This window comes from Chelonia mydas, chromosome 16, assembly GCF_015237465.2.
Source record: "Chelonia mydas isolate rCheMyd1 chromosome 16, rCheMyd1.pri.v2, whole genome shotgun sequence".
Lineage (NCBI taxonomy): Eukaryota > Metazoa > Chordata > Testudines > Cheloniidae > Chelonia > Chelonia mydas.
The window spans coordinates 7,701,269-7,727,337 of NC_057857.1; the positions used below are offsets into that span (position 1 = coordinate 7,701,269).

General features: G+C 52.7%; 1 protein-coding gene across 1 annotated transcript in view; it reads right to left on the minus strand.

The window, feature by feature from the left end:
- NIBAN2 (niban apoptosis regulator 2) overlaps positions 1–24,083 on the minus strand; it is a 100,856-nt gene extending 76,773 nt beyond the window's left edge. The window contains exon 1 of the mRNA XM_037879753.2: positions 23,292–24,083. Within this exon, the coding sequence (XP_037735681.1) occupies positions 23,292–23,346 (55 nt within the window). The 5' untranslated portion in view covers positions 23,347–24,083. The remainder of the gene's footprint in view (positions 1–23,291) is intronic.
- Positions 24,084–26,069: the final 1,986 nt, after the last annotated feature.

The following is a 26,069-nucleotide window of genomic DNA, read 5'->3' on the forward strand; positions in this document are numbered from 1 at the left end:
TGCTAAATCGACTGCAGATCGCTCTCCCCTCAACATCACGTAGTGTGGACCCCACACTAAGTAGATCTAAGCTACGTTGACTTGAGTTACGCTATTCACGTAACTCAAACTGTGTAGCTTAGATTGACTTTTCCCCTTAGTGTAGGGCAAGGCCTTAGTTTAATAGGATTTTGCTAATAGACTCTGCCCCAGGAGGAAAGCTTGAGTCACTAGAAACCAGAGGAAAACCAGTTATACAACAGATACAATTTGGGTATTTAAAGTTACTTGTGTGAGAAGGGGAAATCAGATACCATTGTACACATCAACAATTCCCAGCCCTTGTTTTCCTGTCAGGCCACATTGCTTTCAGAGCCACGGGGGCACGGACAGGAAGGAGAAGGGAGCACCACTGAGTGGAAGCCCTTGGAGGAGTTCCACCTGCGTCCTGGAGCAGCAAGGAGGTGGTCTCCAGAGTGTTGCCTGCTGCTACACCTGAACAGAGAGAATGGCCGTGGCAAGGCCTCTACTATCCTGCCCCCCTCCAAGCTCTGGCCAGCACAGACCAGGGCTTTGGAGCGGAGCCCGGAGCTGGAGCGCGGAGCAGCTCCAGAGCAGCGGAGCTGCAGGTTTTTGCCTGGAGCTGGAGCGGAGCTCCAAAGCCCCGCGGACAACACTGGGCGAGCTAGCAGGAGGCTGAGGCAGAGATGAGCTCTCAGCTAGTAAAAGAGGCTTTCTGTACCTTCACCCACTTCTAGGTGCCCAACATGCAGAAGCCACAATTAGCACCAAGGTCCTAGTGTATCTAACCTGTGACTCTACACAGAGGTTCCAGGAGAGCCAGCCCCAGCGGCTCCGCTTCCCATGACACAGAGGGGAGCTGCAGTGACCCCTCCATTGGTTTACTAGAGCAAATGCACTGCGGGACCCTGCTGCAGGTGGTTAGCTGGAAGCCACTGTCATGGCAGTTGGATGCAGGGAGCGCAGTACCCACTGGAGAGCATGAAGAGCCAAGGGACTTCCGAAATCCCATTTGGTCAACCACATCTCCCAGTTTAGCAGTATCCTACTATCTTGCTTTGCTAAATTTCAGTGCGTGCGACTTTGAGAGGGGGAATCCAATGTTAGCATTGCATCCCAGGTATATAACTGACCCAGCCAACGTCAAACAAGATTGGAACTCAGGATCCACAGCACAAAAATGTCTGTCTAGCTAACTGAACTACTCTTAGCATGACAGCTGTAGTAGGCCGTTATCCCCATGGGGCAGGGTGGGGGAAAGACAAAACCCTACGCTGATTGAGGTTATATTGACCAAAGCCCTCAACAGAGGGGAACTTGCCTCACAATAACTGTCTATGTCCTTTTGCATTCAACGGGGAGCAGCAATTCCTGGGTCATCCTCTACATTGGACAGCACCTCAGGGGGAGAATTAACAGTAAAACATCTCAGGCAAAATTCCACCAGCATGATTCACAGATCTGGAGATACTGGCACAGCGGCCAGTCTTACAAGAGCGGCTTTGGGAGTTAATCTGTAGTTTTATGTGGTAAATGTTTAACTAGTTGATCACTTTGGGGAGATTCTGGGGGAAGTAGTTGAGAAACGAAGGGAAGATGTACGAGCTTGAGCAAGCTGAACTGGCAGCACTGATAAGACGTGTCCTAATGGCCTGCTACGTTCAGCCTGTCAGTTTACACCTCGGAGACCTTACGAATGGACGGAAGCCTATTTCGAGCTCAATACAAACAGAGCAAAATAAAAGGGCCCTCCTCCAGAGGCCACATGGCTTCCGTTGGTAAACATCAGAGCTGCCAGCGTAATCTGAGCCAGACTCCACGGTCCCCACCCTCCCAGACAGAATACTGCTAGGCAGGAAGAGAGACGTGCCAACAGAAACCTCAAGGACAACTAGACACCAATGGCTTTGCTGTTAGAGCCAGTACAACCAAGGCCCAATGACAGCTTACCTGACATCCATCCTTCACTCACTGACTCCTAGGAGCTTATGTAACCCACAGGTCACTAGATGTCACGCATCCCCCTCTGTGCCCGATCCAGAGCATGAGAATCCGTTACCATCGCCAGATAGGAGTGCCTGGCTCTTTGGCTCATGCTGTGAAGACTCGTGTTAAGCTCAGGAGGTCCCTGGGGTTGGGCAAGGTAGTGGCCATCTCACTTAGTTTTCTAGTTCATGTTTCTCCTGCTGTGGCTGTCTGCCGTCTCTCTGGCCTCCCTACCCCTGGCCTCGCACTCCTACGCTCAATCCAAACGAGCCTCTCTCTTGCACGGCTGCTCTGACCACTAGGGACTCCACTGGCTCTTCATCAAATTCAGAGTCCTCAGCCTCAAGGCTCCGCCTAACACGTCCCCCCACTGCCCTGCTCAGGCAGTGAGTCCTCTTCACCTTCTACTCAGTCCCCTTTGTATCCTCCTCATTCTCCCCCATGCCCCTTTCATATGCATCCTCCAGGACCCTGTTCTAGAGATTAGCAGGCCACGTACGGAGTTTCTCAGAGTGCCAGCCAAACGCACACCCATCCCCCTCTGCAGCACACACCACTCTTAGTGCAATATAGCTGTCCACTCCGACAGCTGCTTCAGAGGGATTCCTGTATCTCGGATTTGCAGCATGCTTCTTGGCTCAAGGTACTGTAGAAGACAGACAGTGGAATTGCCTTTTATTAGGCCCACAAGCGATGGCTGTAACTGATAAGGGAATTGCTAAACTGAGTAGGTCGGAGGGAGGGAGAGGCAGAAAGAAGTTGCCCATTGTTCATTAAGGCCAATCCAAGCTGGAAACCAAAAATCACATGATCATGCTGGAAAGATCAGCCAGCCGCATTCGCAGGGCTTGCCTACATGGAAAAGTTCCTGCCCTTGAACTAAAAGGTGATAAGTGTTTATGCAACCTCTTAAATCTGTTTATTTCCGTTTTAAAATCAGTTTGCTCAAGTTAACTGAACAGGTTTAAGCCAGGTCGAAGCCTCAACAGCCACTACGTAAGAGCTACTGCTCAGCTAGAAGCAGCCACCACAGATGGGTTTGTGCCCTTAAACTGTTCTTATTAATATAAAGAAACAAAAGTAACCCACTGTAAAGGTTAAACTGGTGCAACTCCTGCATTTAGACAAGGCCAAGGGCAGCGTCTATGCTGCAGTCTTTCTGAAATCATCCCACCACTGGAGCTTCACCAGAAGCAGCTCTACATAGGCCTGCCCAGGCATTGAAGGGTACGTCTACACTGTGCCAGCTCAGGTCAATTGACTTGGGCTGCAGGGCTATAAAACTGCAGTGTTTTTGGTCGGGCTCAGTGTAGACATTCCCTGTGTCAGTGGTTCTCAACCAGGGATTCACATACCCTTGGGGGTACAAAGAGGTCTTCTAGAGGGTACCTCAACTCATCTAAATATTTGCCTAGTTTTACAACAGGCTACATAAAAAGCAATAACGAAGTCAGGGCAAACTAACATTTCATACAGACACTGACTTGTTTATATTGCTCTATATCCTATACACTGGACTGTAAGTATAATATTTATATTCCAATTGATTTTATAATTATATAGTGACCACTGTTCCCTCTAAGCTGTGCATGTGTGCACACGCCCACAGATCCAAAACCCCGCGCACACGGCAAAACACCACGTGCACAATAATTTGCACAGAAGAAATTTTTTGCACACACGGCCTGTCAAAAATTAGAGGGAACATTGATGGTGACACTTTTGTATTTCTGAATCTGATTTTGTAAGCAAGTGTTTTTTTAAGTGAGGTGAAACTTGGGGTACGCAAGACAAATCAGACTCCTGAAAGGGATACAGTAGTCAGGAAAGGTTGAGAACCACTGCCCTAAGTCACTCAGCTAATCCTATTGAGCCGGTCAACAGAGGACACAAAGATCTACACTTCAGCTTCCAGTGGTGCTATCACCAACAGACTCTACCGGTTAGCTAGGGTTGCCATCTTTGAGTTCCAAGAGACCATGACATCCAGGGTGATCCTGAGCCCAGGAAACCTGACAGCTAGCAGCAGGTATTGAGAACCCTTACAGGACAGCTGCCTCAAAATGGGATGATCCTGGGAAAACCTGGACAGGTGGCAACCCTACCGCTAGGAGTCACCGAGCTGACACACCCTAGTGTAGATGAGCACACCTGAGACCAGATTTTAGAACACAACTATGAGGCTTAGGGCCTGATTCAGCCTTGGTCTAAAAGGACCTGCACTTGTTTACTCTGGGGCTGAATTTAGCACCTCCATAGACAAGATCTAATGCTTTTTAGTGCCTCATTCGCTCCAATAATGTAAATTTGATTAGCCCAGCATGTTAGAAGTCAGTCAAGTGCTGATAAGGTGCCAGGAATCCTACCACAGCAGTGTCACCTAAATGCAGGTAACACCCCCTAGGAGCTTAGGCCAGCATGTGCAGGGCCGGCATGCCTTACATCTCAGCAGCCAGGAATAATTCAGGTGCAGACAGAGTTCGTTTTTGGCCCCATCTACACTAGGACTGTCAGTTTTATTTCATTATGGTCAAAGAGCTCTCACCCCACCATCCCCAAACTGGAGTTGAACTCTGCTGGCCCTGTCCACACCGGGAGAATAACTGAGTTCCTGGTCCTATCTAACAAAGCCTGATCAATCCGTAGGGTTTTCAGCTGTAGTTAGCCCTACTGCAGATGGAGCCTTTGGCTGCATCTTCATTAGCCTCTGAGTTCCCTCTCTTGCTCTCATGGATGCTGCCCCACCAGCAGGTAGCGCTATCAGACCATCACATAACCTAGCTGCTCAGAGCAGACAACAGTGTCAAAGCACCATTGGCGGCTATGTTGGAGGTCCCACCATTGCTACCCTAGCTGGAGCTGCAGCAACAGGGGAAAATTCGTAGCTAGAATGGAGACTGGGACCTGTTATGTTATCACTGTGCAAAACATAGTAAGAGACAGCCCCTGCTCAGAGACATGTACAGTATAAGTAGCTAAGAGAGGGTGGGAAGAGAAACAGGCAAATCACTTCTCTTTGCTTCTAAGATCTCACAGCAGGCCCGTGGCAGAACCAGCAACAGAATCCAGCTCTGACTCCCAGTCCAGTTGCCTAACCACTGGACCACGCTGCCTCTTGCTAGCTTAAGCACGGACCTGGCTGAGAGGGTGGTTAAGCTATAAAATTACATGGTAGCCTGATCATTCCTTTAAATATCCTCCCCATGCCTGAAGTACCCAGAGGGTCACACCTTCAGCCTACAGATGGACTTGCCAGAACGGAATCTTTATTCCATTAATTTCCACCTAGAATACACAAACTCCTTCACCTGGACCAGATTTAGCTCACACCAGGAGCATTTCCCCACCAGAGGTATGTTCGCGGCCCCTGCCATCCCCTGCCCCCAAAACACAGAACACTTTAAAGTTGATACACACAAGTGGGACTTTAGCTTTCAAGTTGGTGCCTTTCCTTCTTAGTCAGTAAACGAGTAAAGTAGGGCTGGCACCTGAAACGTGTCCCCTGTCAAGTTTGCTGCTTTATATTTCTCGCCGCCCTGTTGCTTTGTCAAAGGCTCATGTGATCAAGGGAACTGACTTTATACAGATTGTCAAACATACAAAGGCTTTGTCTCCATGCAGATTTGCATCAGTGTAAGTTGTTATTTAGACACTCCCATAGGAGTGGCTTATTTCAATTTAGCTTCCTCCTAATGGACAAATGAAACCCAAACCAGTCCTGTTTAAACTCAAGTAGTGCCCACACTGCCTTTTGCACCTGTTGATCTAAATTGCTTTTAGAAAGCGGACATGGTAAGTGAAACCAGTGCAACTCTCCATGTAGACAAGTCTGAAAGAAGCCAACCAGCAAGATGAAGATAGGGATTCCCCCTCATCTTCCTCTCTGCTTTTAAATTTAACGTTAACAGCTGGAGGTACAAATATTGTCAGACTGAGGAGTGTCTTTTTAAGTTGCTGCCCCTTAAAAAAAAAAAGCCACTTTACTGGCTGAGAGTGGGTGGCTGCACTTTGTGACTGGATTGTTCAAACCGCCACCAAGTGCTAGTTTGCAGAGCACAGAGCACTCCAGGGCACAGCACCACAACAGGCCACGTTAGAGACGGATCTACGTGAACCTGTGGCCAGACTAACTCTGGGGTGTGGGGGGGTGAGGGACGGGGACAACACAGAGCAGACGAGGGTAAGAAACCCAGACAGGCAGAGGCCCATCGGGTTCATCTTCTATTGCACTGGTGATGCTCCAAATACCTGCAGCTCCACCCCTCCCGCGAGCAACCCGTTGCACAATCTGGCTTCTCTAACACTTTTCTCAAAGCTTCCCGAAGGAACTTCTGTAGACAGGTCATAAGCACTGGCCCTCACTGGGAGGACCCGAGCCATGACGGGGCTGAAAAAACCAAAACCGGAGAAGCCCTGGAGTCGATCACAGGACCTCAGTGGGTATGAACTGGCGTATCTCTATTGGTTCCAGTGGTGTCATGCCGTTTTACACCAGCTGGGGATCCGGTCCCAAGAGTTTCACATGGGTTTAAACACTCTTGAAAGCAGGCAGCCAATAGCTATCACTGCTATTGATACCCACACAAGCTAGATCAAACTAGCCGTACACATGCCGTTACACCCGATTGGAGTGTAGACATTCCCAGAAAGCTCACAACCTACACAAGGCTGTAACTATAATTTTCACAATGCTGTGACCCCTACCGACTGAAAGCCAGCACCCGATCCCAAGCAGAGTTTGGCCCAAGCAGGGAGAAGTGCTAGAAACTCCCTTAAGTCCACTGAGCACAGCTACACTGATGGGCAACAGTATGGGGTCCTCAGACAGGATTTTCAACCCAACCTAGAGTGCCTTGCTGAAAACATTTCAGATTCAGCAAAAGCAAACGTGTATTCTTGGCGGTGGTGGTCACTCGCATGGAAGATCTCAGACGCTGAAAGATTAACCCACTTCCGCCCCAAGACACAAACATGCATCAGTCCCAGGAGCTTTGACCCTGGGAACTAGCTCTGCTCTTGCTATTTAGGATGCCCCCGTGAACTGCAGAAGGGCTTGCTGCATGATTGCTGGTGTTTTGTGCAGTGTTCGGTCTCCTGCAGCTGTGTCACAGCCCCCTGCTAGGAATGTGCAAAATGGATTTTACAGGAACAGCATTCAGGGCTTTCCTTCAACTGGGGAGTTCTAGCAGTGTGTGAACTGGAAAGTCTGATGTGGAATTCCTCAGATAGCGTCCGAGGATTCCACCAACGGTTTCTTTGAAAAACCCCTCACGTTATGAGCTGGTGTTTCTACTGTAAAGAGATCCCACTGTACGGATTAGTGCTCCTGCCGCGGGAGGAGGAAAATATCCCCGTCCTCCTCAAATAGCTTCCCCATCCCATCCCTTCATATTGGGCACAGGAACCTCCGCAGTTTCAGCATCACAACCGTTTGCTAGAGTCCCAGGGTACCGCTGCTGTAATGAGACGGAGAGCTCAGGCCAGAGACATACAAGTTTCCCACCTGTAAGTGTGGGGAATACCTCTCTTCCTTCTTTACCTGTGTTGTCTGCTCGGGACAGGAACTGCCTCACTGTCCCTTAGACCTGGGAAGAGAAAGTCAGTTCCATGTCATGGAGGATTTCAACGTTTGGTTTTGTTCGGAGAATGATTCCTAAATTCTTTATGAAAAAGGGATCGGCGGCCTAGCCCTGGGACTGTCAACCTGGTGGGCTCTCCAGGAGCCATGGATCTTGGAAGCTCTGGGGTAGTCTGCATAGCAGGCTGCCCCAGAGTTCATAAGCCCAGGCTCCCAAGCCACCTGGGCTGCACAGAGACCAGGCAGCTCAGAGGCCTGGCAGCTTTCTTGGCTTCCCCTAGAACTTCGGCAAAATTGAACCATCTCTGCCAAACAGTTGGATTTCATGGAATCAGAAAATCTCGACAAAGGGGTCAGGATTTTTTCAGAGAGTTCTATGGTTCTTGCAGCACCTAGGTCAACAGGGCTCTTCTCTCGCTTGGAGCTTTAGGTGCTACTGCAATAGATGTAAAAGTAGGGAGATGAACCAAGGCAGGCCTGGGACAGGTTTTCTGTACCCTCTAGGCTTCAGAGTTGAGAGGCCACATGGACTCCATGCCTTGATAGGTCAGTACGGGACAGAGATGAAGATCTAAACAAGGGTAAAGCCTGGCACAACAGAATCCCTCTGTTAGTCAGATCCACACCAAGACAGGTTCCATTGTGTGATTCACTTGCTTGTGGCCAGATGTTTCTTTAACCTGATTTTTGCTCATTATGCTCCCTGGGGGCAGAATAGCTAGGATAAGTTTGTGTCTACACTGTGCTTTTAAAAGGAGTGGGTTGCAGGGAGAGAAAAATGGGATAGTCACTTTTGTAACATGCTACATATTGAAGCTATGGGCTGTGCAATTTTCAGGCTGCTTGTGATAGAACAGGTCTATGAGAATTCAGGGAGAAACAAGAACTCTGTAGAACAACTCAAAGGTGGGGAGACACAAAGGACTTCTCCCTTGGAAGCAGGTGTGATGGCCTCCCTCCTCATTCCCTGCTGCTATAGTAAAGGCTAGAAAGAACTCCGCTATGCAGCAGCTACCAAACCAGAACAGCTGCCATTTTGGGGAGTTCACATCATCAGTTCGATAGCAGCAGCTTCTTCATCTAGCCGCTTGGTCTGGGTCATTGGCTACCTCAGATCCTCCTAATTCATCTATTCCAAAGCTGAGTGCCAGGGCTAGTTAGGACTAGGGGTACCACAGTGAAGTACACCCATCTAGTGTCTATTTTGCTGTATCTTTCGGGGAGCGTGGCTAGAAGCAGTGTAACCTCAACCCGCCACACAGAAGTGGAATGTGATGGAAGATGACGGGGCCTGCACTGGGGTTGGGGGAGAGGGAGGCAGGTCATTGCCATGCTGCCTAGATACCATGGCAACCAATATTTGCAAATCTAAAAAAACATTCCCTTGTGAGTAAGGTGATACACATTTCAGTCGTGTGGCTTCCGGTATGTTCACCTTGAACTCAGCAGGAATCCGCACCAACACAAATACGCTAGCAACTCTCTGCCTTCCCAGCTTTCCAAGGGTTTTTCAGCCCTCCAATCGCTATGAAGTCTGGTCACCCACTCAGTTTGATTTTCTACCCAAGAGCCACTCTGAGCAAAGCTTGGAGCCTCACTTCCCGGGCAGCAGTGGCCCATCCAGGTAGGTTAACAGCCTCCACTAAAACCCTGAACAAGAACGTTCCAGGCTCACGTGTTCCCTCCCGGTCAGTCCTGGGTACGGCTGTTTCTGCTTCGAATTGCAGCCCCTGCTGCTACACGTTATATAATTTCAGCAGGCGTTTTACGTCAACGCTGCTACAGATAATGCCATACGGTGGAGTATCATCTTATTACCACGTTTCATGTAAGCTTCTCTCGGCCTGCACGGGACAGGCCCAGAGGCCATTTTGTGCTTGTGAAATTTGTCAAGGAGATAATTCTCTATGATACAAGGGGCGGGGGGGAGGGAGGGAGAAATGGATCACATGGGCCCATGAAATTCAGTACAGCAGGCTACCTGTAGGAGTGCATTATGGGTAGCAGGTTTGCCAAGTTCCCTGGGTAGTTCTGCAGGTTTTTTCCCAGTTTCAGTCTGTCCCCCCTCCTGCTTCATTCCTCTTTCAAATTCTTACAAGTTCCAACAGTTCTCCAGCTGCGTGCGCCAAAGACACATTGAGGTAAGCGCTGGCAAAGGATCCAAGCCAGAGGTTAAGTCCTTTATTTTTAGAGTCTTGGCAATACCTTCTACAAAAGCGAGAGCTGTATCAGAGCTCTGATCGGCCATTGCATAAGTTTCTCTTTCTTCTCAAGGGAGGAAAGGATCTAGCCTTTTGCAATCTCTCTCTCTCTCTCTCTCACACACACAGAGTCCAAGGGAGAGGAAAATATAAAACTTGATATAAAAGTTTGGTCTGCAGAGCTGGTTTGTGCCAGCAGGAAACCCAACTCCAACATTCCAGAGCCGGGGGGGGAAAAAAAAAAACCCACAAAGACTTTTATGTATGTAAAAAACAAAGTTTATTCAGACAACCAAACAGCCCCAAGTCTGTTTTCAGCTGTTAGCAGGCCCTGGTGCTTACGAGTCTCTGACACATACTTTTCTATCCACAGTCCTCAGGTTCAAGCACCTCACTGTAGTGGAGTCTAATATAGATTTCTCTTTCCTGCCTGGAGCCTTCTGCCCACACCTTGGATCTAATGCGCTAGCTGAAGGCCACATCCAGGGCATACTGGATGCATACACCGCCTTTTAGTCTTTCCTCTAAGCACTCGCTAAAATCCATGCCCACAGACAGCGAGGGGAGCTAGCTGGCCTCAGAATTTGACCCATCGGAACTTTTTGCCAATTGATCACCACTGGGGCAGAGTACAAGAGAGCCTAGGGAGGGGCTGCGGGAAGCTGTTCTCCCCTAGACATGCCTGTTTACCAGGCGGCCAAACAACAAGAGGGCGTGAAGGGGAGAGACTCCAGCGCTCAGGGAACAAGGTGTCGGAGACGGATCCTCGCAGGCTGGAGGAGACGCTAGCCCCAGCCAATCCAAAGGCAGGGCACCCCCTTCGTTAGTACACGGGGAGCCTCCGGCACTCCAAGGGCGTGTGCAGAGGTAGCTCACAGAATTCCCATGCAAAGGGTAAAGTGGCTGAGAGCTTCCAAACCTGGGCATCTCCATTCGCTCAGGAGGGGCTCGAACACTGGAGGCCTTGTCTGCACTAGCCCTCTCCCTGCCGCTGATCCACCGCTATGGCTGCGCCAGCGTCGGTATACAATGGGAGCAGGTGCTCACGACGCCACATTGTCTAACCTCCATGCAGGGTCAGACGACACCCAAGCCCCGTCTGCACTACTGCTCCCACCCCTGCTCGGGCCGCGGTGCCCAGAGGGCTGAAGAAAGACTCGCCGCGACACATGCCCGCAAAGGGCACGGGGTGCCCCTGGGGGAGGGGAGAAGAGAGACATGGTGCAGAAACAGGCACCGCTTCCCTACCACACAGCGTGCCAGGTCCCGGCACGTCCAACACATCCCCCCACGGAGCAGCTCAAAGGGCTCCAGCCGCGTCAAACTGATCAACATCTACAGAGCCTGGCAAGGAGTCAACATCCCAGCACAGAGGGCCGCTGAGCCAGATCACGTCAAACAAGCTTCTAGTCCCTCCAGTCTTGGCTGACGGACACACAAGCCGGAGGGTAACTGGGGTCCCAGCAGCCTAGCACCCTGCAGAGTAACTGGTCTGCTGTAGAGGCCGGGAAACTCATTCCCTACCCTGGGAAGGGCAGCGGGTGGCACAGGGGAGAAGGCAGTTTCCACCTCACAAGCAAGGAGGCAAGTTTCAGGAGTCAAGGGGCCCCTTCCCAAGCAAGATGGAGGTAGAGCTGCCCAGCTGTATGCTGGGAGGCCCCCCAGGATCACCACAGTGGGGGAAGGAGAAGTCAGATGACGATAACAGATAATGATCTTCGGACATGACCCCAGCCTTTCTGCCAGCTGAACCTGGAGCATCTCTGGGACCCAAAGTACCCAGCGGTGTCCAGGAGCACACCTAGGCTTGACTGGTGCAAGGTCTAGACTCCAGCAGCTGGGTGCTGGGAAATGGCTGGCAGGAGGCAGCGAGACAGGAAAAGCAAACACTGCTATATTTCCCGCTCTGCAGGCAAGAAACCCCTCCAAGCCCTCCCCGTCTCGCACCCAGGTGGTAGGAAGCTTAGAGCTCCAATGTATTCCCGTAAGCACAGAAACAGGCAACCAGGGAGAGGGAGTCCTCTATTCCCCTGCCCTCACACACACTGCTCCAGCTGGTGCCAGAAGCACCACACTACCACAAGGAAAGGCAGATTGCGGGATTTCCAGCCCGGACAGGAGCCCTTGGCCACCCCAGTTTGGCAGACCCGGGCAGTACATAAAGTCTATAGTACTGCTTCTATAGGACTTTCCTCCCAGGATCTCAGGCTGTTTTAAAGATGTGTGAGCATGTATCATCCCTTACTTAATCCATGCCCCCACATGGTGAAACTGAGGCATGGAGGAGCAAAGTGACATGCCCAAGGCCACAGCCAGTCAGTGGCAGAATTGGGAATAAAATGAGCCCTGTGCATCATCCACAAGACCATGCTGCCACCCTATGTATTCCACACACAAGCTTTCAGTTCCTTACCTAAAGCAACCCTCCTCCGATTTGTCCATCAGTATCATATCACCCATCCTTTTAAAGAACATGGACCTTAAGGAGCACAGGCTGGGTTCTTATGAGAGACTCAGCTCAGTAGCTAGAAGGCACGTGCCCAGAGGATTTCTCCTCCAACTTTGTGAATTGGAGGAATCACCATCTTTCAATCCTCTTCACTAATCTATGTGGCTTGGACACAGAAGCCTCAGGCAGCTGGTGCAGTTTGGCGATGGTGGTATTTGAATGCAGTGGAGGAAGAGGGCTTTCACCTGAACCATGCACCTGCATCCACCATGCAGTGCTCTGAACCCCCCTGCACAATGCCCACCAGTGACCCACCCAATTTCTCCAAAGCAGGTGCAAGAGGGATTGGAAGCTCCCAATGAAAGATTGCGTGGCTACCTAGGATCAGCATGGGGCTAAGGAGAGAATTGGGAGCAGAGCAAGCAGACACATGAAGTCTTGTATCTCCTGGTCTACACTAGAAACAGGCAAAGCGGTCTTGCAGCAACGGTGTTACACAGGAGCCGCAGCTGTGAGCGCTAGTGTAGACAGGGCTTCAGCTACCACATCCGCTGACCCTGATCAGAACCGTCGAGTCAGAGGTTAAAACCCCCACTGGTTGGGCTGTGGGAGCGCTAGGGCAACCTCTTGCCTTGACTCTAAGCATCGCAGGTAGATAAAGCCCAAGAGACAAGCTGTGTGCTAGTGAGACGGGGGCAGGAGGGCTCCAGTACAGGCCTGCCCCACATGACATGTCCCTCTGTGCCTAACCCCACTGGGCACGGTTTATTAGGACTCATACAAGGGCCTGGTTCTCGAGCTCCAGAGGTTTGTGCCATCAGCACTGGAAGTCCCCAGTTCAATCCCCAGCCTTAGCCAAGTTGGCATCATACACACCCCACCTGCAACAGACTCCCCCCCGAAGTTTAACGGACTCCCCGCACCCATATACCAGCCGTTCAGAACCGTAGCCACTGTGCGAAGCAGAAAACTGATGAGCTCTTTGCAACAGAAGCTATGGTTTACAGCAGTGGTTCTCAACCTGTTTACCATCGTGGGCCACACATGCAACTCTGTATTTCGTGGGCTGCATCCACAGAATATCTATACTACCTGTATGGCCCTGAGCACGTCACGTGGGCCGCAGCTGTGCGCTGATGGGGCCGCTGGCAGCTCCCGGGTTGAGAAGCACTTAGAGTGGGTAATCTCCCCTGCTAGAGCTTTAAACAAACCCAGCCCCAACCATCGTGGAGGGCGGCTCCGTGTGGGGAGGGTTCCTGCAGGGAGACAGCTTCCCTGCTTTGTTTCGGCTGCAGATGGCAGGGCCAGTGCCAAGAGGGGATTGTAAAAAGCTGGAGGAGGAAATGCAGCAGTACTGAACTCGTGGGGAGGGGGAGGAGGGAAAAGTTACATTTTTTGACCATTTTTAGAAGTTTCCCAACTTCTGCCTAGTCCGGACAGACCAGAGAGGTGTGAGAAGCAGGAACTCCAAGAGTCCGCTTTAAAACGGACAGGGAGGAAGGTGCTGGGATACAAGCGAGGAAGTGAAATCGGGTGAGAAGGAGGCGCCTTGGGGCCAAAGAGAGAGAGCGCGCGCCCTTATTACAGCTTAGGAGAGAGCGCGCGCCCTTATTACAGCTTAGGAGAGAGCGCGCGCCCTTATTACAGCTTAGGAGAGAGAGAGAGAGAGAGAGCGCGCGCGCGCAGGTGTGTGTCACAGTCACGAATGCCTAGGAGAAGCCAGCAGCCACATTGCTCCCCGGCTGTCACCAAACTCTTTGCTCCTATCGTGCAGGTCTGAGCTCTCCAAGCACCTTGCTAACAGTTAATGCCTCCAAACCAGCCGTAAGGAAGGGGCTGGGTTACCCCCATTTTATAGGTGGAGAAAGTGAGGCACAGAGAGGGGCAAGGACTTGCCCAGCTCCATTCCTCTCGGCTCCATCCCCAAGGACCCTGCCCTGGAGTCCCAGCTGACACTCCGGTGACTTGACGGGCTCTCTTAGCTGTCACTATCTCAGCCCTGCTGCTCCATCCTCCCTTTACCAACACTCCCGCCCCCCCGCCCCAGCCGTTATTCCTGATCTCACAGGGGACCCTCGACCACCAATTAGTGGAGTGGGAGGTTCATCGTCTTAGCAGTCAACACGGCCGTAAACCTGTAGCAACATGCACCTTCTATCCAGAAGAGACACCGGACCAGCCCCACCGGACACCAGGGTGGGGTGAGGGCCGCTCTCCCTCACCCCAGCCTGCCATGGACAAGAGAGCACCTCCAGCAATTCCCCCCATGCTGCCCACATGTGGCAGCCTGGGGAGAAGGGAGACCCTCCTTCTGCAGGGCGTGGGAGGGGAGACAACTCAGCACCCCTGCTGAGCTGGTCTCAACAGGCCCCTCTCTCACTGCGATGCGGGCGGGGAGCGGGGAGGAAGAGGTCGTTGCACTGAACAAGCCCGTTTACGTGCAGTCCCGCCACACACCCCTTATCAGCCCCTTACCACTCGCTTCAGTGCTCTTCCGCCACAGCTCGTGTCGTCCCTGGCACCATAATCTACTGGAGGGGGAAGACCTGGGTTCTGACGCTGCCTCCCTGCAGGAGAGTGACCAAATTACCCACCCTCTGGGCCTGAGTTTCCCCACCTCTGAGACAAGGAGGATAACTCTACCCCACTTCAGGAAGTGCCCAGAGGTCTAGGGAGCAAGAGCACCCAAGAGCATTAACCAGCTCTGCCCACAACCTCCTGTGTTCAGGTGTAAATGCCCAGTGTGGACGTGCGATGGCATGGGTGCACCAAATCGCCAGTGTACACCGATGCACTGGGGGTTCGGTGCCTGTAACCCAGGAACAGGGAGGCCACGTTTTCCAAATGAAAACTTAGGACAGTTGCAGTTGGCATCCGTGAAGTGCAGACACAGGAAGGTCTGAGCAGCTGGGAAGGAGAGATTTGAAGTGCCCACTTCCCCTGCTCCCCACTTCTACTGGCAGGCTTCTATCACTGATCCCTTCCCCAGAAGCCAGCTGTCCCTCGTGTCCTGACACAAGCCAGTGCTCACGTCAGGTATGGGCACTGGGCTGGGGTAGTACGAGCCACCTGTCTGCAGCCACCGATCTGCCCATTGACTCGCCTCTTGTAGCGCTGCTCAGGCTGACTCCTTGCACACAGCAGGGACCGGTGCTGCGTGGCTCACTCGGGAGGCCCAGGTGGCAGACACGGACACCCAGCCAGCCTGCAGGTAGCCTCACTCGTTCAGCTGACTGGCTGCTCCTACAGCTGGCCAGTCTGCAAGGGTTTGGGGGGCGGGGGGAACTGAAAGAAAGAGACCCCAGGACAGATCCTGCAGCAGGGCCATTCTTAGGTTCCAGGGAAACACGCTCACGGACCCAGCAGCACAGGTGCACTGTTACCAGGCTGGGCTCAAGCAGCTGGCGCAAGGTCTCCCAGACTGTGGACTCAACCCCAGATCTCTGGGTGTTGACCCAAAAGTCATAGAAAGGTTGCATACATTTAACAGTCAGATCCTCACTCTCAGTCCCCTGCCCCCTTCCGCAAGCATATATTAGCGGTTCACCCCAGGCAGCGTTACCAGGGTGAAATGGCTTTCCCCTGACCGCTGCAGGATCCCAGCCCACAGTCTGGGTCCACCGCTGTGGCTCACCTTTACTGAATGCTCTAGCCCAGTGTTTCTCAAACTGCGGGTCCCAACCCAAAAGGGGGTCACGAGAGTAGCGGCTGCTGGCCAGGCACCCAGCTCGGATGGCAGCGCCCCACCAGCAGCAGCGCAGAAGGAAGGGCGGCCCTGATGGGGTGGAGTCGTCACTTTGGGGGCAGGTCATCGCAGCCTGAAATGTTCTGAAAGGGGGTTCCAGCAAAAAAAAGTTTGAGAACGCCTGCTGTGGCCCCTGCTCTGCGGAGCTCGCCCTCGCAGCTGGGAGTCCCGGTCCTTGGAGCGCAATTGCTGGAATAGGTCTTGGTCTCCGATTAAGGGGGTGGAACCTTTGGAGGTAGCTGGGGCCAGGCCCACACGTTTGAAGCGGAGCTGGTGTTTGCTGGCAGGCCCATGGCGTTCCTATCGCACGAGTGGGATACTTGCTGGGGACTGCGCTGTTCAAGCAGGCCTGGCACGGTGTTTGGCATCAGCTGGCACCCTCCCAGACCATCTCTGAAGCACCACCAAGACCTTTGAGCTGCTTTGGGATGATGCAGATCAGGAAATTCAGGGCAAAGCACCAGCGAGCCAGGGTCCAGTCCCACTTCAGAATCGTACTGGGACTCTCCAGAGAGACTGGCAGCTTCGAAGCTGCCGATGCCCGATGAGGGCGGCTCCTCGGCTGCCTTGCTCAGGCTTCATGAGCTGCCCCAGCAAGCAGCCATCCAGTGGACTCCCACCCCAGCTAGGGCTCAGCTCCCGTTTGGGACACGGGCCGTGTGTTCAGCCTGTTTGAAAATCCCAGTCTTGGGCACTATGACCCACTCCAAACTCCTGCTCGGAAACCTCCCCAGAGATGCCACAAAACAAGGATTTAAAAACAGAGACAGGCTTTAAAGTCTGCATTGACAGACTGGGCATTGTTACGCCAATGCCCCTTTAATAGGCTGGTGACTTTCCTTTGTCTACAGAGAAACCCCTCTCCCGCCTTCCAGCTCTCAACCAAGTGCAACTGGGCGTTTGTAGTACAGCTGGCATCGGGTCTGCTGCCCCACTGAAAGCCCTGCCCCCTGGAAGCTGGCAAGCCAGGAAAGGCCAAAGCAGAACCACTAACTGCAAACAGGCTTCCTCCTGGGACTTTCACAGAATGAGAAGAGAAAAGAGAAGCTTCACTTTTTTCCCTTTAACTCTAGAGAGAATGAGCAGTTGTGTGCAGGGCTGGTCTCTGCCATAGGGCACAGCAGAGCCTGGGACAGGGGAGAAGTGTGCTGCAGAATGACAGGGGAGGGGTTTTCCCCATGGAGGAAGGAGAGAGAGAGAGGCACCTCCAGCCAATATTCTCCCTCTCTCCACCCTCCCAACTATGCCAGGAAGATTTTGCCCTCCAATCAGTTGTGTTTATCCCCTCGGCCGTTGCTAAGGGACTCAAATCCCCTCCGGTGCAGGAGGTTTGGCCTCAGTGTGCTCAGAGGGACTCCGTCAGGGCTTGTTTTACACAACCAGAGAGTCTCCAGTGCTGTGGCATGTGAAAGGAACAGCAGCCCCGGGAGAGAGTGGGACCCGCTGTCTGTAAGGAGAACAGTGGACGATTTTACGGGCCTTGAACCGAGCACTAGCACAGCCAGCTAAGGGGGACAGGGTCGGACCCCGAACTCAGGGTCTGCTGCAGGCAGGCTGGGTTAGTGAAGCAGTATGGTCTGAGCACAGGGCTGGGAGCCAGACCCTCCCGGGCAGGAGGGGAACTTTAGAAGCACAGGCTGGCAGTGCCTGCTATACAATAGGCTCAGCCAGTCAGGGACCGGAGCTGATGACCGGCCGCACCCATCAAGCAGCTGGTACTTGCAGGAAACAGTTTGCAATCCATGGAAGACAAAGATATTCCCCATGGCACAGCAGAGGACACTCCGGTTGGTTGATTTTCATGGCAGGAGCAGAAAGAGGCCAAGATTAGTCAAGCAAGTTAGTGGTAGCTAATTATTCACTCAGCTCCAAGGCGAGCCAGGGACCTTTGGGAAATGATGAAGTGTATTAATTAAATTTTTACTGTTTGGACCAGCTGAAACCTCACCCAGGGTGTCTCCTGATTAGGCGGATTTCAGTGTTTGTCAGACGTGGTGTGGGCTCCCCCTCCAAACTTTGGGGAATTCAGCTCTCAGAATGTTGCCTTGTATCGAGACCACCACGAAGGCCTGGTCTACTCTAGGATTCATCCACAACTGCAGCTGCACCGTTGCAAAGTGTTTGTGTGGATGTGACTGGCACCACCGACACTAATCCGGTTAACTGGGCTCCAGTGCACTGGTGCAAGCCGTGTCTGCACTGGGAGATGCAGTGTAGACGAAGCCTCCGGTGTCTCCTTGTCACTCCCTTCCCCCTCTACATAGGTGTGTACGCCCACACCCACCATTCGAGGGACAGCAGAGGGAGAGCAAAGGCTCTGGGCTGGGCTTGCTCAGGCACGAAGGACGCTCCAGCAGGAATGAGCTCCAAATGAAAAACAAATAGTGAGGCTGTGCAACATGGCATCCCAGCACCAGGCTGCGCCTCCCTGAGCTCGGGGGAGGCACTTGTCTCACAGCTGCAATAACTACGGCCTTTTATGCCAGGTGCCTCCTGGAAACTAACCCCCAAACCTCCCTGAAAATAGCACGGCTGTTTTATTTAGGAAGGGCGGGAGGCGTGGCGGCAGGGAATGGGTGACTCCGCTAGAAAAGGTTCCCAGAGCAACCCATGAGCTCACGGGCTTGCCACAGGGAACGTCCTTGTGCCGTCCAGGATGTCGCGGAGCAGATGGGGAGAAGCTTCGTCATGCATGTGGTGCCATCTCTTCTTGATGGTAGGGACAGGCCCTTATTCCGAACCAGCCGAGTGAACTAGACGCAGCGTAGCGAGCCCACGCTAGCCGTCCCAGCTAGCGCAAACCTATTCCACGTGACTTGCTCCCTCCAGCCATTGCCGGATCAGTGCACAATGGGTCCCTAACCAGGGGACCTGTCACCCCCTCCAGACCCTGTTCTGCCCCCCACACCCCAACTTTTCATAGGTCTGTATGCTCCATGAGGCCTTCCATTTTTCTCCTCACCCGCCCGCCCCAGACTTTGGAGACCGACATGAGGAAAGCAAACTTCTCCCTACCCACAGAATTTTTCTGAAATGACACCCGTCCCTAACCCTGCAGATCCCAGCACAGGTCTCCTAAGGCGGCCGGGGGGGGGTGCGGGGGGGGGGTGCAGGGGGGAAGAGCGTCATGGGTGTAGCAAAGGTGCTTTAATAGTGTGTGTGTTGGAACTGTAAAATGTCTAGAAGGGTGCACAAGCCTTAGGGAGCACCTGCTATTCTGAACAGCATGGCCACTGCATGAAACGTTGCTTGCCTCTTTATAATAAAATAAAAAGAGCTCTTGATTGCATCCAGGAGCACAGGGATCAGGTGCACAGAGCAGTACTCAGACTAGGACCTGCTCGAGCAAGTCACTTCACTTCTCTGTGCCTCTCACGGTCTGTCCCAGCCATTTAAAAGCTCTGAGGCAGGGAGCGTGTTGTGTTTCTACAGTGCCTAGCACAGTGGGGCGGCTAGGTGCTACCGTGCCTTAGGGGGCCAGGCATGGCTGAGCTTGTGCGGCCCTATGCGCCACCCGAGGGAGTCCATCTAAAGCAACAGATTTTGTACATCGCGTCTGATCAGTGCCCAGGTTTCAGGGACCGTGCTCGGTGTCAATAGACATAATTGGAAAAACCCGGGAAGCGGGAAATGGAGAGCATTCGGGGGCCCTGCCATCTGTCTAGCAGAGTCACAGCTTCAAGCACCTGTCTGTAGATCAGAGAACGAGTTAATGGCACCCATTAACTGCGTCCAGCCTAACAAGGGCCCCCGTCCCATTTCCGCCCATCCTCACAACGTTGATAGGTCAGGGCATCTCCCAGGCAGACAGAGAAAGAATGGTGGCGGATGGGGGGCACCCGGAGCCCCTGGAAGCATTGAGGCACGAATGCAGGACCCTGGTATGAGGGGGCAAGGGGGGGGACTGAGGGCACTAAGAACCCAAGGGGGGAGATTGAGGGACCCCAGCATGAGGGAAGGGCTGGGGGTTGCAGGGAGTCCCTGAAACAGAGGGAGATGGAAGGGTGGCATGCAGGGAGATCATCCAACAGTAGCAACACAGAGTTACCCCTTGTTCAGGGAACAGAAGACCCCAGGCATGAAGTTACAGGTAAGGAGGGCTAGGAGAGCATGTTGGGATTGAGGGGAAGGGCCACCTGAATCAGCCACACCTTCAGTTAGCTCTGGTGCCGCTGCAGTGGCCTGCGTGAGGTTGGGGCCCCGCTGGGCTAGGCACTGCCCAAGCAGGCCGTGACACTCCCTGCCCTGGGGGGCTGACGCAGTCTAGGAGACTCCAAAGCGCACCAGGGTGGGAGAGAAGAACCCGGCTAACATCAGCCAAGAGGGGCCAGCTTCACCAGGCACACTGAAGTGCTGCTCCCCCTCCTCCACCCCGCAGACAGAAACACGGCGACTATTCTGGCAGCTTCCAGGGCATTCCCTCTGTTACGCCAGCATCACTGCACCTGCACCGGCAGGAGCCCTAGCTCAGCCGAGTCCCCGGCATAAACACCACCACGACGTTCCCAAGCGCTACCTGGAGCAAGCTGGAGAAGCAAAGCAGGGGTAGCTTGTACTGATCACTGGGAAGTTAGTTTCCACTAGATCCCTGGAGCTTGTGCTCCTCTAGTCATGCCAAAGAGCAGAGGGCAGGAATCTCTTAGCTGGCCTTGGCACTACATTTGATGAGCCGTTTAGATCTTGTGTCTACACTGGGGAGAGCTTGGAAATGGCTTATCCTGCACTGGGGCATCTCTACCAGTCTTGTAAATGAGGGGTGTGCTGGTCCAGGAGGGGCTGAGGCATTTTAACCACTGCAATGAGTTGCAAGACAGCAGAAGATTGTGGCCCACGAACACTTCTGAGGAGCTCATTAATAGAGCATTAAGAAGTAATTATGGCAGCAATTACTATAGGCTAGGAAGTTTGGGACCTTCAGGTCAAAGCAGTGATCCAATTATCCACCCTCCCCAAACAAATATTTCTGTAGTCATTGTTGCTAGCAACCCCCAAGATTACCCAAGAGATAGGAGGAAACTCCCCCCCTCCGTCACTTTGCTCATCCGACAGCAAGTTGTGCCTTCTCTGTGTCATTATAGGCAGTCATCCCCCCACACCACTCCCCAATTTGTGTCGGTCTTTAACACAATAGGGGAAGGTCCAGATTTTAAAGATAAGGAAAAACATGTTTTAAGGCTGTTTGCTCAATGCTAGGTAGTACAATGGAGCCTTGATCCTCTAGGCACTACTTAATACAGGTAGTGCCTTAAGTTAGCAAGAGGACACAGCAGTAGGTTTAGGAGCTAAAACTCCTAAACCTACTGTCCATTTAAAAAAAGAAAAGGGTGGGGGAAGCCAGATAATCTCCTTTCCTGCAAAGAGACCAGGCTAATAAAATAAACCTTACTCACTCCTTGGTTTTAACAATCTAAAGTGTCATTTGTACTACAGGACATTTTAGAAGCGTTCGTTTTAAACCCGACAGCGTCCCTTTAAATGGTGTTTGGTCTACATGAAATTCCATGATTCATGGAGCTGAATAGGAAACTTTACCATCCATTACAGTAAGTGACAAGTCATAATTCCTTTGGCATTCAGCAATGCAACAACATTAGTCATGTTGCAAACCCCTGATATTAAGGCAGCTGCAATACGCTGTTCCTCTGGCATTTTAATTGTAGCTTTGTGTGAAGTGCCCACTTCATTGGAGATTGGGGGGGGCAGAGCCATAGTTTGCTCCAGGGAGCGAGGAAACTAATTCACCTCTGAAGGTCTAAAGTTTCCAAGGCATCTTGCAAAAAGAACAGGAGGACTTGTGGCACCTTAGAGACTAACCAATTTATTTTAGCATAAGCTTTTGTGAGCTACAGCTCACTTCATCGGATCTTCCTGGTTCTCCAGCGTAAGAAGTTGGTTAGGTCTCATGCCATCAAAGCCACATCTCCTACTGCAACCTGATTTGTGAAGTCTGGGGGTCCCAAGCAAGGCTGATGTTCAGAGTAGTAGCTAAGTGCTTAATAGCTCCTTCAAAGAGCCTCTGAAGTAATTGTAATTGAAGCCTATGTAAGGAAGGGACAGAGGTCAAGTCCCGCAACTCAGAGGCCCTTGGAAGCTCAGATGCCTGCGTCATAAATTATGAGATGTCCCAAGCAACGAGGGCGAAACAGAGGCCAAGTCACAGTGCTCAGTGGCAGAGTGACCCCACTTATAAGGGTCAATCAAGTAACTGCAGGCACCAATTAGCCCCCCAACCTTCCCCATCCTCAGTGCAGTCAGATGCCATCTCCTTGGACAAAAAAGCGACTGTCTGGAAGCCACAGTCCCATGCTTAGAAAAGCTATTCCAAGCAGGACTAATCAGCCATCCCGATCCCCAAGTCCAAGAGGAATCTTTAGGCCAAACACGTCAGACTGAGAGACCCACAACATCAAGAGTAAATACAGGGCCATGCAATCAATAGCTCCATTGTCACCTCTCTAGACTCCAACGCCCTACATTTCAGTGGCAGGATGGCCTGGAGCCCTGTCTGCGTTAAAAGGCAAACCCATTGCTGGCACTAATCCAGATCCGGGACCCTATCCCCACAGGCAGAGCCCTGTGCCCCCCCCGCAGGACCAGGGCCCAATGGGTCCCCCTCGAACCACTGCTGAACATGGTTTAACAGCTCATGTGGACGGGACAAAACTTCTACTCGTCATCCTTAGAGAGAGATCTGTTCCCCTTCCCTCCCCCTGCCCACAGGCCCAGCAGAAGCCCCGGCCATAGGAGAGCTCTCCTGCAGCAAATCGCCTCGTCCTGCGGCCAACACAAACATCCACCACACAAGACAAGCCTTTCAGGGGGAGGCAGACAGGCGGACACCTTATTTCCCCATTCCCCGCCCTCCTTAGGGGAGAGGCTGCTCCCAGCTCCGCAAAGGAGGAGAGAGAGACCCAGAGTTGCAACGTGGAACTTAAAAAAAAAAAAAAAAAAAGAAAGCGTTAAGGCATTAAAATACGATCCCCTTGTCGGGAGGGAAACGAAATCCAGATTGAGAGGATCCCCCCCCCCCGGGGGGGGGCTGTTTAGGAGAAGGGGGGGTTCCTCCCACCCCCTTCGCACCATGATTTAGTAAAGGAGTGGGACAGAGAAAAGCTTGGGAACTCAGATACTGTCCCCATCACGCTAGTTACACGGGGGGGGGGAGAAGCAAACAACGAAGAAACTTTTCCTCCAGCGAGAATCGGCTCCGTTTTACACACCCCTCCGGAGAGCGAGGGGGAAAGACGCTGATTCCCCCCCCCCCCCCGAAGCGGACTATGGCTCCTGGACACTGACCGGCCCCAGCCGGGGGGGGGGGGGCAACCCCCTTACCTGAGATATAGTGGCGCCGGCTCTCATCCAGGTGAGTGGAGATAACATCGCCCATGACGGCCCGGGGCGCGATTACAATCCAGGGGCTGGATGGCGGGGACCCGGCGGGGGGGCGCGGGGAAAGCTCACCCCCCAGGGAGGTTTGCGATTCAAAAGCGGGGTCGCCTTCCTCCGGGCCGGGCCGCAGCGGCGGGTCTGCTCCCAGTCCTCGGGCAGGAAACCAGCCTCTCTCCTCCCAGCCGAGGGAAGCCCTGGGCGGGTCGGAGAGGGAGAAGGAGACACTCCTGCCTACGTACAGCCCGCCCCGGGCCACACCCTGGGAGCCGCGGCCGCGATTTCCCTCTTCCCACGCCGGGGGCAGTTCAGACCTCTCCCCCGCGGTCTGGGGGTGGGGTTAACACCCCCGCCGGGGGGTTGCGTTGCTTTTCCGGGGCCTTCTCCGGCAAGAACGTGGGAACCCCAACCAAAAAAAGTCCCCCCCTTGATTAATTATTGCCCCGGCCTGTGCTAACCACCAGCCCCCCTGCACCCAGCCCACACGTGGCCGCTAGGCACTTTCCGTCTCCAGAGCTGGACCCCACGATCAGGCCCCTGCAGCTAAACAAAGGGCTTTTCTCTCACACCTAGTGCAGGGGGGGGCTGTTCTTTCTTGCCCCCGGATCAGAGCTCCCCCGCCCCAGGCCACCCCCCATCAGAGCTCCTTGAGGTGCCTTCCTGCTGCAGGGACAAGCTTTAACTATCAGGCAGTGAAACCAGCTGCTTGTTGGCACCTGGCTCAGTTTCTGACATTGCTTCACAGGGGATTGCAACATTCACCCAGCCCTTTATACCCCTCTGATGCTTCCCAAGTCATCATAAACCGCAGCCTTGATCCTTCTCTGGAGCCAAGGTGTGTCTCACCCGTGAGTGGGGAGGACAGGACCCAGGGCCTGAACATACCAGTCGGAAGTGGCTTTTCTTTGCCCCCTTTCCCCACTGTCTCTAGCCTGTCTGATCCTCTGCTGCTTGTCACAGTACAGCAAATTTGGGACGTTCAGCAAGGTTCAGTGCAAACTGTGCAAAATAAAACCTCTCTTCTGACTTATCATAGAATCACAGAATATCACGGTTGGAAGGGACCTCAGGGTGCCATCTAGTCCAACCCCCTGCTCAAAGCAGGACCAATCCCCAACTAAATCATCCCAGCCAGGGCTTTGTCAAGCCTGACCTTAAAAATATCGAAGGAAAGAGATTCCACCACCTCCCTAGGTAACGCATTCCAGTGTTTTACCACCCTCCTAGTGAAAAAGTTTTTCCTAATATCCAACCTAAACCTCCCCCACTGCAACTTGAGACCATTACTCCTTGTTCTGTCATCTGGTACCGCTGAGAACAGTCTAGAGCCATCCTCTTTGGAACCCCCTTTCAGGTAGTTGAAAGCAGCTATCAAATCCCCCCTCACTCTTCCCTTCCGCAGACTAAACAACTTCCCTCAGCCTCTCCTCATAAGTCATGTGTTCCAGTTCCCTAATCATTTTTGTTGCCCTCCGCTGGACTCTTTCCAATTTTTCCACATCCTTCTTATAGTGTGGGGCCCAAAACTGGACACAGTACTCCAGATGAGGCCTCACCAATGTCGAATAGAGGGGAACGATCACGTCCCTCCATCTGCTGGCAATGCCCCTACGTATACATCCCAAAATGCCATTGGCCTTCTTGGCAACAAGGGCACCCTGTTGACTCATATCCAGCTTCTCGTCCACTGTAACCCCTAGGTCCTTTTCTGCCGACCTGCTGCCTAGCCATTCGGTCCCTAGTCTGTAGCGGTGCATGGGATTCTTCCGTCCTAAGTGCAGGACTCTGCACTTGTCCTTGTTGAACCTCATCAGATTTCTTTTGGCCCAATCCTCTAATTTGTCTAGGGCTCTCTGTATCCTATCCCTACCTTCCAGCGTATCTACCTCTCCTCCCAGTTTAGTGTCATCTGCAAACTTGCTGAGGGTGCAATCCACACCATCCTCCAGATCATTTATGAAGATATTGAACAAAACTGGCCCCAGGACCGACCCTTGGGGCACTCCACTCGATACCGGCTGCCAACTAGACATGGAGCCATTGATCACTACCCGTTGAGCCCGACAATCTAGCCAACTTTCTATCCACCCTATAGTCCATTCATCCAGCCCAGACTTCTTTAACTTGTTGACAACAATACTGTGGGAGACCATGTCAAAAGCTTTGCTAAAGTCAAGGAACAACACGTCCACCACTTTCCCCTCATCCACAGACCCAGTTATTTCGTCATAAAAGGCAATTAGATTAGTCAGGCATGACTTGCCCTTGGTGAATCCATGCTGACTATTCCTGATCACTTTCCTCTCCTATAAGTGCTTCAGAATTGACTCCTTGAGGACCTGCTCCATGATTTTTCCAGGGACTGAGGTGAGGCTGACTGGCCTGTAGTTCCCAGGATCCTCCTTCTTCCCTTTTTTAAAGATGAGCACTACATTAGCCTTTTTCCAGTCATCCAGGACCTCCCCCGATCGCCATGAGTTTTCAAAGATAATGGCCAATGGCTCTGCAATCACATCTGCCAACTCCTTTTTGCATTCTCAGATGCAGCGCATCCGGCCCCATGGACTTGTGCACGTCCAGCTTTTCTAAATAGTCCCGAACCACTTCTTTCTCCACAAAGGGCTGGTCACCTCCTCCCCATGCTGTGCTGCCCAGTGCAGCAGTCTGGGAGCTGACCTTGTTCGTGAAGACAGAGGCAAAAAAAAGCATTGAGTACATTAGCTT